At 47.4% G+C, this 12,161-nt stretch overlaps 1 protein-coding gene across 5 annotated transcripts in view; it reads right to left on the bottom strand.

Annotated features, from left to right (window-relative positions):
- Nucleotides 1-12,161, bottom strand: part of MAST4 (microtubule associated serine/threonine kinase family member 4) — a 1,854,902-nt gene that overhangs the window by 669,435 nt on the left and 1,173,306 nt on the right. The window contains exon 1 of one of the 5 annotated variants that reach the window (XM_086960702.1): nt 737-860. The exons of the other annotated variants lie outside the window; for them this stretch is intronic. Coding sequence (XP_086816828.1) covers nt 737-783 — 47 coding nt within the window. The 5' untranslated portion in view covers nt 784-860. Of the gene's footprint in view, nt 1-736; nt 861-12,161 lie in introns of those variants that run through there. 5 annotated transcript variants of the gene reach the window in all.

Here is a 12,161-nt window from a genome sequence, read left to right as displayed (position 1 = left end):
AAGCTTATATATAAATGATCGGTCATCTGATCAGAATCTATTAGGGGGTATTTGTGAATTGAACGTTTACCTCTTCGGTCAATACAACAGTAGCCGGCATGCAGGGTGCACACATAGCTGTCGTGTATTGTACAATACACAGATAATGAAACGGCTTCCAATATTCTGGACTTTTTCTATGCATTTGGCAAACCTGCTGCTCAGATATAATCCGTTTAGGTGAAATAAAGGACGTTTAGCTAAACGGCACCTCATCCTTGGGGGCAGCAGCATAAAATGGACACAAATCCAAACAGCTCATCAGCAGTCTGGATGTAAACAGACGGTGTGAGCAGGATTTCTACCACATGAGATCTGGGGAGCGCCTTGTGTTCATAGTCCCAGTACGAAGAGGTGCGTTATTTATTTTTTAAAATAAACAGGCCATCCGGAGGACCACCGGTGAGGGGGGAGGGAGAAAGGTATATAAACACGAGCATGGCCTACAGGAGCGTCCGCGGGGATCTTGCGAGACCCCTCTGCCCGCGCTGGCGTCCTGCGACGTATCGAGCGAGGCCGAACCTGCGGGCTCCGGGGCTCGCGGCCACCTGCAGCCCCGTCCCCCATCCTGGTATGTGGCGGAGCCGCAGCCGCGGCGCCGCGCGCCTGTCAGCGGCACGCGCGCCGGGCGAGGACTCTCAGAAGCCGCGGCTGCCGTGAAGAAGCCATTAAAATATTAAAGACAGAAAATACTTACTCCAAGGTCAGCCCTGGAATCCGCAGCCGCTCCCGCTGGGCTTTCATGGTGGGTTTTACCCGGGTCTATTGTAACCATGACACACACTGGCTGTCAGCATCCTGGTGCTGACAGAAAGCCAAAATGAACCACTACAGAGGAATGGACTAACGCTCTCTGGGGGAGGGGGGAGACGGCACGATCGGGTCCTTCCACCTCCAGCCGTAATGAGGAAATGTCAGCGGCTGCGTTCAGCCGAACAACCGGCATGCCACCGATTTGTAACTATAAAAGGAGCCTGCCAGATATAACTGAGAAAGGAGGTCCCTTTTCTCGTGGTCGCATCACTGACACGAATGCTCTGCACCTCGGAAAAAACACATGAGAAGTCGCCCTTGCTACGCAGAATGACAGCTCCTCGGATGCAGCAGCCAATATACGGCAGCAGCGCTTCATCGCCGCAATTGCCACTCGTTTACGTCCACCTAACTCTGGAGCCAATTTCCCGACGAATAAATAGATAGGTTATATTTTCTGACCCTGGAGAATAATTTGGCTATTACACCAGACACAGAGGTATTAAACCCGGAATGGATACTCAGTTTCCCAAAAGTTTACAAGCCACATAACAATGTCAGTCTGATATTCATATAAATCACTTAAACGTTCACACATCTTGCGGATGCATAAACATTTAGCACGGCAAAATAATTTTACCTGATGAGCATCCCAAGTATGGAGGGATCATGTGATCATTTCCAGAGAACTACAGTGTTTCGTTTCTAATTTGTAAGTCAAGTGTAGGAAAACTTTGATTGAGCTTGTACAGACAGCAAAGCAACAAGACAAAGCCAATAGGAACGGCATTTTAAAGTGCAAGCGTTGTCTAATGTATATATTGAAATGTAGGTGGGGAGGATATACAAGTTTGTTTGGCATATTCTCTGGTGCCTGCTTCAATGAACATGTTTTCTTTATGTGTGATTCATGTGTGGATGTATATATTGTTAGAGGATATGGCGTAACGGCTAGAGTGATTGACTTTGAAGACGGGGAACCAGGATCGAGTCTCAGCGGGAGGCTCAACATTCTGTGATTCTGTGCATATCAGATATTCTCCCCATGGCAAAAAATGAAGGTGTCCATCTGTAATGCAATGGGTGCTCATGTAAAGCATTCGGATACATTCAAGTCGATTTTGAACTGTATGAAACTCAGCTGCTGCTCTCTGAGCAGTGCATAAAGGAAAAATAAAATGATAACACAATGTTATTATTTTATTTTTCAGTTCTGAGTCAGGGTGGGGCTGTGTTATCCTGACGGACAGCAGCAGCCAGCAGGGAGAAAGAGTGGTAGGCACCATAAGTGCGCCTGACGATTTGACCAGCCGTCTTAGGATGGCCAAACTGTCATGCACGCTTAGCATTTCTCCACCCAGCTTTGTTGCACAGCCGGCTGGAGAACAGTCCCAAGCACCGTCTGAGCAGCAAACCAGCTGCTCAGACCAATCATGACACTGCTGTCATGCTGGTAATATAATTACCAGCATAACAGCAGTGTCGTGATTGGCTTAGGGGAGTCTGGGACAGTGCTTAATTTGAGCCGGTGGTTTCCGGTGCTCGGCACCGGCACATAATTATCAACAACAGGACTTTTGACAGCCAGCTACATGGTGGCCATGTTAGTGTAGTTTTGTGATGAACACAACAGCAGTTTAATAATTCTATACACAACAAAATCCCTAATACTGCCACCCACAGCTAAAAAAAGCTTAGGTGGCAGGTATTAGTAATTTTTAATGTATAACAAGTCTGAATTGTCATTAGTAGCACAATAGGAGGTGCAAGTTGCAGTGGTCTCCTGACAAGGGCCTAGGCACTTATTTCTTTACAAATTATGTGCGGGTCTTGGAGCCTGTGTGCTTCCGGGAGTCAGGAACAGAAGAGGACAGAGGAGAGGCAGTGGCCATACAGAGGTAAGTGATCTTTTCTATTTTCTTTTCAACCCCCTGGCTGCCGCGCCCCTTCTGGTCCCTAGCAGCCGTCACTGATAAAACTCCCCCACCTAAAAAGGAGCATCAGTCTCACAGTGTAGGAAGTGAGCATTGTACTTTGGTTATTTCTTTATAGGGCCAGACACTTCCGGCCCCATGCAAGGTAATGCTATAAAATGGTCAGTGATTCCCAATGCATAAGTTGGGCCATCACAAGCCTTGGTACATGCATACTTGCAAGATATTGGAAACATGTGTCCAAGTACTTTCACCACACACAACCCAATTGCATAAACATTTGCATGCTCACACAGACAAGCAAACAGATTTTGCACACAGTTATTCAGTCAAACACACAATTTGCACTCCTCATTATTAGTACAGTTATCATTTTCCTTGTGTGATTGTCGAAATAATTCATCAACTTCAATAGAAACCACTGTGTTTGATCATCATTTTAATGTTAGTGCATTCTTTTTAAAAATATAAAAGGTTGGAATGATGTACTAGCTCTGCAATGAGAGTGCCACTACATGGTCCACTACTGCACCGCACTACCCTTAAATCAGAAGCATTCACCACACTGCCAACCAGTGCAGCTCATAACATTGTGAGGAGAAGATGAGACTAAACTTTCCACTGCCATCAACACAACAAATAGAAGTGAAAGAACCCCTACCTTGTCCAGTAGTTTATCCCACTGTATAAGGAATACAAACTTTGGAACGCTCCCCTCCGGTCCACATTTTTTTTCTCACTCACACAGCCCGGGAGACAGGCTTTCTATACATCTGGGCACTAAGGAGTTCATTAGTGTGCCAACCAAGACAAAAAGCCAGTTAGAATGAAACTACTCAACAACCCGCGGACTAGTACTTGAGTTCGATGCGTTTCAGGTAATAATTAATCTTGTGAAATATCAAAGGGATAATACTTGGAACCCAGATCCCCTTTCATGATTTAAAGGCACACTCAAAAACACCAGAAAACAATGGATACATTATAAAGATTTATTTAAAAAAAATTAAAATACTATTCTAGTGCACACACAATGAATAGTAACTGTAATAAAACTAAAAATAATAGTAGTTGCAATGTTTACAAGTAATGTGAAAAGCAAAAAATATTCTAACATATTGGTAGGTTAATTCAGTGCCACCATCATATTGTTAGCTTATTAGGATTTGCTTACCACTGAGAGGAAACCTAATTTGAGTTTCAAAGATGGTTCACACTCCTATACTTGAATTGAACAACAGAGTTAGTGTTCAATATAATACCATAGATTGCTATTTTCATCTTGTGCTGAGAGAAAGGCTGATAAGACTCCAACAATTGAATGCTGAATATGCCTATTGATAGCCTTCAGCAAAAGTAGGTGAAGTGATTCTGCATGTCCAGTTTCATCATCTCAGTCCCATGGCATGAAGGTCCTCTCTTACTCTTAATACTGTACCTAACGAACAAGTTACTTACCTTCTTTAACAATATATCTGTAAGAGACATATGTTAGTTATAGATTCCTTACCTTAGAATTACCCCCAGGCGTCAGACTGGATCTAGATAATTTTTCTTCAGCAGTACCCCTGCGCATCGGTAGGTGGTGTTGGTTGATTCCGTATTCGTCATTGGTGTCGTAGTCACTGGAATGACGACGCAGTATCTACTTAGATGCTGCCCCTGCACACTGATATCAGTTCTTTACACAACATTCCACGCCATGCAAGACACTGACCACTGGTTCACAAAACTAGCGCCCTGAAAGGGAGTCCCTTACTATAAAAGTCAGTTCGCAGAACGGGGAGGATGGGTGTGGCAGTAAGGAAGCTATTACTAATATATGTCTCTTACAGATATATTGTTACCGACGGTAAGTAACTTGTTCATCAGAAAGAGACTATTAGTTAAAGATTCCTTACCTTAGAATAGATACCCCAGCAATACCAACCCCAGAGGTGGGTCTGCAAACTAAATTCGCACCAGAATGTCCTGGAGAACTGAACGGCCAAAGAAGCTGTCCCTACGGACCGGACTATCCGGGCAATAATGCTTAGTGAACGTCTGCAGAGATGCCAACGTGGCTGCCTGGCAGATGTCACTGAGGAGGACTCCACGTCCTAAAGCAGTAGTGGCTGCTATCGCCCTGGTGGATGGGCGCGCAAGCCTTCTGGAGGCTCTTTTTTCGCCAAGGAATAAAAAATGTTAATGCAAAGAACGACCTATCGAGAGATGGTTTGTTTTTGCACAGCCCAATCTTTTTTGGCTCCCACACAGGCAACAAAGAGTTGCTCATCCACACAGATTTATTTTGTGAGAGCCAGATAAAACGATAGCGCACATTTTGGATCCAGATGGTGGAGCCTCTCCTCCTCCTTAGAAGGATACAGGGGCGGGAAGAAGGCGGGCAAAGTGATGGTCTGTCCTGTGTGGCAAGAGGTAACCACTTTGGACAGAAAAGTAGGTCTAGTTCGTAGGACAACCTTTTCCGGATGAACAGCAAGGAAAGGAGGTTCAGAAGAAAGAGACTGAAGCTCACTCACCCTGCGAGTAGAGGTGATAACAACCAGCAAGGCAGTCTTTAAGGTCAAGAGTCTGAGAGGACAATTATGGAGTGGCTTGAAAGGAGCACTCATGAGGTAATTTAAGATCAGATCCTATTCCCACTGGGGTATAATGAAAGGAATAGGAGGAAAGAGGTGAGTGATGCATTTAAGAAATCTATTTACAGTAGGGGGCTTGAAAAGAAAAGGCTGATCAGGAAATCAAAGAAATGCAGAAAGGGCCGAGTGATAGCCTTTGCCTGTGCACTATTCCACAAATTTGTTCCATCTGTAGGCGTACACCGTTTTAGTGGAGGGACGCCTGGCTGCCAAGATGCCATTACAGACTTCAGGAGGAAGGTCAAAACCTGTCAACGGTCACCACTCAATCTCCACGCAAAGAGGTAGAGGCAGGACTGGTTCGGGTGGAGGACCGTCCCCTGTTGCTCAACAGAAGATCCTCCGGAAGAGGATGTCGGATCGGAGGATCGATGGCAATGTTCAGGAGCTCGGGATACGAGACTCTTCATGCCCAATCCGGAGCCTCAAGAATCACTCGGGCCCTGTTGGGCTTGATATTCTTCAGCACTCTGGGCAGAAGTGGTATAGGCGGAAAGGCGTTTAGAAGACTACAATTCCACTTGCGATGAAAAATATCGGCGAGAGAGTTCAGACTTGGAAATTCCAACACGCAGATCTGCTGACATTGTGCGTTCTCTTCAATGGCGAACAGATCTAACCAAGGCTCTCCCCACTGATGAAAGAGAGCTTGAACCACCTCCACGTGAAGACGCCATTTGTGATCCATCATGCACCAGCGGCTGAGTGCGTCCACCCTGGCATTCAGGGAACCTGCCAGGTGTTGAACCACATGGGACATGCCCTGATGTTCCAGCCATGTACAGAGGTGGAGAGCCTCTTGACATAGGGTCCATGATCCCACCCCGCCCTGTTTGTTGCAGTATGACATGGCAGTGATGTTGTCCGTGAACACCTGCACTACTCTTCCTTTGACATTCAGTTCAAGACGGATCGCCTGGAGCTCCAGCAGGTTGATGTGGAGCCCGTACTCCGCCAGAGACCAGAGGCCTTCTGTTCTCCACCTCCCCCATGTGGCCACCCCATCCCAGATGTGACGCATCTGTCACCACTGTGAAGTCTGGTTGGGGAAGGGAGAGCGATCTGTCGTTGACCCAATCCTGGTTTGTTAGCCACCACTGTAATTGGAGTGTAGTGCCCTCTGAGATCTGGATGACATCGGTAAGAGTCCCCAGATGCTGCGCCCACTGGAACTTCAGGTCCCACTGCAGAGCCTGTATATGCCACCTGGCATGGTCCACCAGCAGGATGTAGTAGGCCATGAGGCCCATCAGCCTCAGGGTCATTCTCAATGAAATCCGGGATAGAGGCTGAAACATCGGTATCATAGCCCGAATATCCCGGACTCGCTGCTTGGGAGGATAGGCCCGAAACTGTGCTGTATCCAGACTGCTCAGATGAAAAAGAGCTTCTGTGAGGGAATCAGGTGTGACTTCGGTACGTTGATAACGAACCACAGTGAGTACAGAAGGTCTGTCGTAGTCTTGAGGAGGGAAATGATTGCCTGGGGTAAACTTGCCTTCAACAGCCACTTATTGAGATAGGGAGAGACTGGAACCCCTGATCTGCGCAGAAGAGCAGCGACCACCACCATCAGTTTCGTGAACACCCAAGAGGCACTGGTAAGGCCAAATGTAAGCACAGTAAACTGAAAATGCTCGTGGCCTACCGTGAACCGTAAGGGAACGCCTGTTGGCAGTCAGGATGGGGATGTGAAAGTAAGCGTCCTGGAAGTCCAGTGCTACCATCCAGTCTCCGGCGTCAAGGGCAGACAAGACCTGAGCCAATATCAACATTTTGAACTTCTCCTTCCGGAGGAAGCAGTTGGCGTCCCCGAGATCCAAGATAGGACGCAGGCCCTTGTCCATCTTGGGCACCAGGAAGTAGTGGGAATAACAACTACGACCTACTTCTGGCACCAGGACTCGCTCGATGGTTCCCTTGGTCAAGATAGCCATAAGTTCCTGACGGAGAAGTGCCAAGTGATCCGCCGACATGCGATGGAGTGTTGGTGGCATGGAGGGAGGGGGTAGCCTCAAAGGGGAGAGAGTAGCCCCTATCTGCAAAACCCACCTGTCCGACGTGATGTTGTGCCAGTAGGGAAGGTGATGGTGAATCCTGCCGCCCACTGGCAACTGGTGGCCTAAAAGGTCAGACTAGGAAGGCTTGGAGGCTGATGCAGAAGGGGCACTTGTGGACTGGCCTGCCTGCGGGCCACCAGACCCACGGCGCGGGGTCCCACGACCCCGGGAGTAGTGTGCAACGACTGTGGCACTAGTTGGAATGTGGCGGGGCACACCTTCCGTAGCCACAAAAGGGGCGAAAGGTGGACTGAGCGGGACAAGAGATGGCAACGAGGCCCAAGGATTTTGCCGTAGCCTGAGAGTCCTTGAAGTGCTCGAGCGCATTGTCCGCCTTGTCCCCAAACAGGTGACAGCCATCAAAGGGCATGTCCAAAAGAGTCGATTGGACATCCCGGAAAAGCCAGTGGACCTCAGCCAGGCGTAGCGTCGCGTCTCAAGGTTACTGATGTAGAAATCGTTCTACCTTTTGAGTCGGCAGTATCAGCCCACATCGAATGGTGAACTTCGCTGAGTCTCTACCCTCTGCAACCAATTGGGAGAGTACAATTCGGAGCTCCACCAGGCTCTGTGACAGCACTTGCGCAATTGTGTCCCACCCAGAGTGGGAATAGCGGCCCAAGAGACATGCAGTGTTAACCGACCGCAGGTCTAAGCTGGCGGAAAAAAGCATCTTCTTCCCAAGATGGTCCAGCTTCTTGGATTCCCTATCTGGGAGAGCATTTGGAACGCGCCTTTGGATGTTGAGGCTTGGACCACCAAGCTCTCAGGGCTAGGGTGTTGGGAGTGGAAAATGGGGTCGCCCGGAGCCAGGCGGTGGCGTCGGGCAACCATCCTAGCCACAGGAGACCCTTTGCTGGGCTTGGACCAAGTGCCCAGAAGGATGTTGGTGAGGGCCTCATTGAATGGCCGCAGGGGCTCCAAAGAGGCCGCCGCCGGCTGAAGCACCTCAGTGAGGAGGTTAGCCCGGACTGCCACCATAGGAAGCTTAAGGACCAAGGCCATAGCCACCCCACACAGCACCATAGCATATGAGGCTCCCTCCTCCGTGGTCACAGTAGAAGGAGAGAGCATACCAAGGTCTGGGGAAGTATCCAGACCACTGGCATCACCAAACTCCTCTCTCCAGTTTGGCTCTTCTAGCTGGTCTGCCAGGGTCCACAGACCCCTCTCAGTCCTCCTCACCCTCCTCTGGTTGCCACTCAGGGCGAAAATTAATGCCAGGAAACAACAGTGGTACAAAAGTACCAGTTGATGCAAGTCCGGCTCTTTGTTTAATTTGAGGGGAGGGCCAGGGTCGACACCGGCCGGGGACACAACCAGCGGCGGAGGCGTTGTCTGAGGAATCAGCGCCGGGGGTGGAGTCGTGAGGTCAACCAGCGCCAATCCAGTCCAGGCCTGTGGGCCCTGTGGGGTCGCGGCCGGAGGCGTCAGAATGGAAGGCCTAGAACCCCCAGTCGAGCCCGCGGGGCCCGAAGGCATGCCAGCAGAGTGGGGCTGCCCAAAGATGGAGTGGATGGCTTTGTAAAATACATAAAGCTGGGCAGGGGACGCTCTGGCTCCCGGGAAGGGAGGGAAGGGAGGAGCTGTCCCAACAGGCTCCGTGGGCAGAGTCGAAGGACGATGACCTTCTGCATCGGCCGATGGACTGGGAGAAGTCAAGGAGGAGAGGTGCTTCTTAGCCTTCTTGTGTTTCGACTTACCCAAAAACGAAGACTTGGAAGATGAGTGGTGATGGTGACTCTGCAACTGGTCCCGCTGCCTCCCTCTCAACCGGGATCTCAAGTGGCACGGAGCGGACTGCCGGGCCTCCAGAAGTATTCGGGCCCGCTCCCGCAAAGACTTTGGGTTCATGGCCCGACAGACGGAGCACGACTTCGGGTTGTGGTCATGGTCACGCTGCAGGCATCAGAGGCACACAAGGTGTGTGTCCGTGACCAACATCAATTTGTGACAAGAGTCCCAAGGTTTGAAGCCGGTACGCCAATGGGATATGCCTCCGTGCACCAGGAGTCGATTGACTCAAAAAGACGTTGACAAAAGTCGAAAACACTTTAGTCAAAAGGTGACTAAGGATACTGCTCTCTCCGGCTGCTGGCTGAAGCGGAAAAAAAAAGAACTGAAGTCAGCGAGCAGGGGCGGAGTTTGAGTAGATACCCCAACCAAATTCCAGCGACCACAACATAAACGACGAACGCGGAGTTGACCGACGCTACCTACCGATGGGCTGGGGTACTGTTGAAGAAAAATTCTCTGGATCCAGTCTGACACCTGGGTGTAATTCTAATGTAAGGAATCTATAACTAATAGTCTCTTTCAGATTTATATAACATGACAAAGCGACTGTTGAATCTTTTAGAATATACAATTATCAGAAAGTGACTTGATGCTCTTTCACTTATTTTCACCCTAAGTAACCATGATCTTTGAGCATTGATAGTATATGAGAAATGAAATTATCAGTTTTTATATGTTAAAGATTCGGGTCTGGCGAACACTATATAAAACTCAAATAAATTACATATATAACACAAGCATACATATATGGATATGCCCATGCATATACATCCAGACAAATACACACCCCTTACAGCCTGGTATGCTGGGTCAGTGGATAGATGATTTCCAAATAGCACTAATTATTTTCAGCATGCTAAGATATCCCGTGCCTTGGATAGTGATCGCAGGATGCAACCACCATACAACTGATCAGCAAAGTGCAGAAAGAGAGTGCTAGGATTTCTAGCCATTGGGAGCAGAAGCAAACTCCCATTACATGTACTGTAGGAAGAGTCGATGGTGTAGAGGAAGTGTGCAAAATGCCAGTCAGTCCCTGTTCAGTAATGAGGCTCATTTCAAGTCTGGCACACCAAACTCTATACTGTCTCCTGCAGAGCTGTCAGCTCATATGCCATTCTATGGCCAGCACGCTGCAGTGAGTGATGTGTGCATACACAGTGCAAAACCATATTGAACCAATGTGAAAAGCCATTTTGTAATGGACTAATAAACAGAGTGATTAACGTACAAATGACTAAAAAGCCCTAAAAACTCATTGAGCAGCATAGTTCATATAAGTTAGTGTAGATGCATGAATGGCAGAGTATTAAATGCTTCTCTCACCAGTCTTAAAGTGAAACACAATTTAATTGGTGAACGTTCCCTATAAATCTATCTGTTTCTTCTCCATGCCTCTTTGAGAGAGTATATTATTTAACACATCTGTAACCCTTAGAGAGCGAATTAGACAAAACTATATACTGCTCAACAGTACACCAAGGAGCTGTGGCTATATCCATAATCGATGTAATTATATTTGAATACAAACACCAAAGTGCCAGTCCACTCCCAATTCAACTCAACATGAGCTGAGAGTAGGAGGAATTCCAAGGCACAAGGTGAACTCAACACCTCATCCCAGAAAATGTGCCTCGGCTAGAAACTCTTTAAAGCTATTGTACAACCAGAACATTCCAGGACCCCAGAATGTGCAACCCCCACCTACAGGATTTTGATGAAGTAGAGATGAGATATTGTTTTACTTGGTCCAGTGGTTTCTGTAAAGCAACTGCAGTGGGTATTGTTGTTTGCCATTGGTGTCCCAGGCAAGTGTGTGTTTTTGCAATCTAACAGGATAACCAGGATACTCTCTTATACACTAAAATCTTCAAGGCAGCAAGGACAAGCAGCAGTGGCTTACTTAACCCCTTAAGTGCTGCGTCGGGGCGTTAGCCGACGGCAGCACTACCTCCCCAGTGCTGCACACGACCATTGGACGTCCATTCAGCACTAGTTCCAATGGACAGCGCAGCACTGGGGAGGGATATTTGCGAGCATCTATGAGGTTAAGGAGATGGCAGAAAAATTTGAATTTAAGCATAATAGAACCTATGCATTTAAACACAATAAGTTCAATGTCCTGTCGGAACTGCAGCTTTAAAAAAATAGTTAATATATTTACTTATAGCACATGAAGACAGTCAAAGTTATGTACAACGCAATAAACGCAGAATGACAACAGATTATAGAGCCAAGATAAAGGCACACACATAATAATGTGAGTAAACATAAAACTGGTAACATACATAAGATGGAACCAAAAGTCAATTTTCTTGATACGAAAAGAGAATTAAGACCTTACAAATGTTTTGTAAGTGCTAGGGTCTTCAGTCTTTTATTATGCACTAGGTTTACATATTTCATTCATGGACCATATTTGCAAACCAGAACAGTACAAGCTGGCTATGATCCATCCATCTTCTGCCCTATTTATTGAGTGAACCTTGGTTTATAGAGAGGAAATCCAGTGGGTCTAATCCAAATTTACAGACAATTTAAAGAGCAAAAAGTAAAAAGATACATGCATGGTTAAACCTGAATAAGAGGAACCAGAGATATGAATCATTACAATTCTGAGGCAAAATGGTCACAAAAAGCCCATAGCGCCAGACACAAAAAATTAACAAACTCTCAGAGGCTAAGAAATTAGTCAGTAATCTTGCACACTAGTACACTTCACTGCTTGCAATCATCTAGGTGCTCTTCTGGAGGACGTCAGTCACCCATTCAGGGGGAGAAAATCATCACTGCCCGTACCACCCACCACAACCATGAGTCTCAAAACTGTCTGGATTCTCTCCAAGTCATTTGTGGTCTCTCCTACAGACTGCAAACCCTTAGGATAGACTTCCAAGTGCCAGTTCTATCAGCGGCTAAGCTTGTCCCAGGGATCA

Source organism: Lissotriton vulgaris, chromosome 3_1 (genome assembly GCF_964263255.1).
Source record: "Lissotriton vulgaris chromosome 3_1, aLisVul1.2, whole genome shotgun sequence".
NCBI lineage: Eukaryota > Metazoa > Chordata > Amphibia > Caudata > Salamandridae > Lissotriton > Lissotriton vulgaris.
The sequence above is the reverse complement of the archived record's forward strand: the minus strand, read 5'-3'. Positions and strand labels throughout refer to the sequence as shown.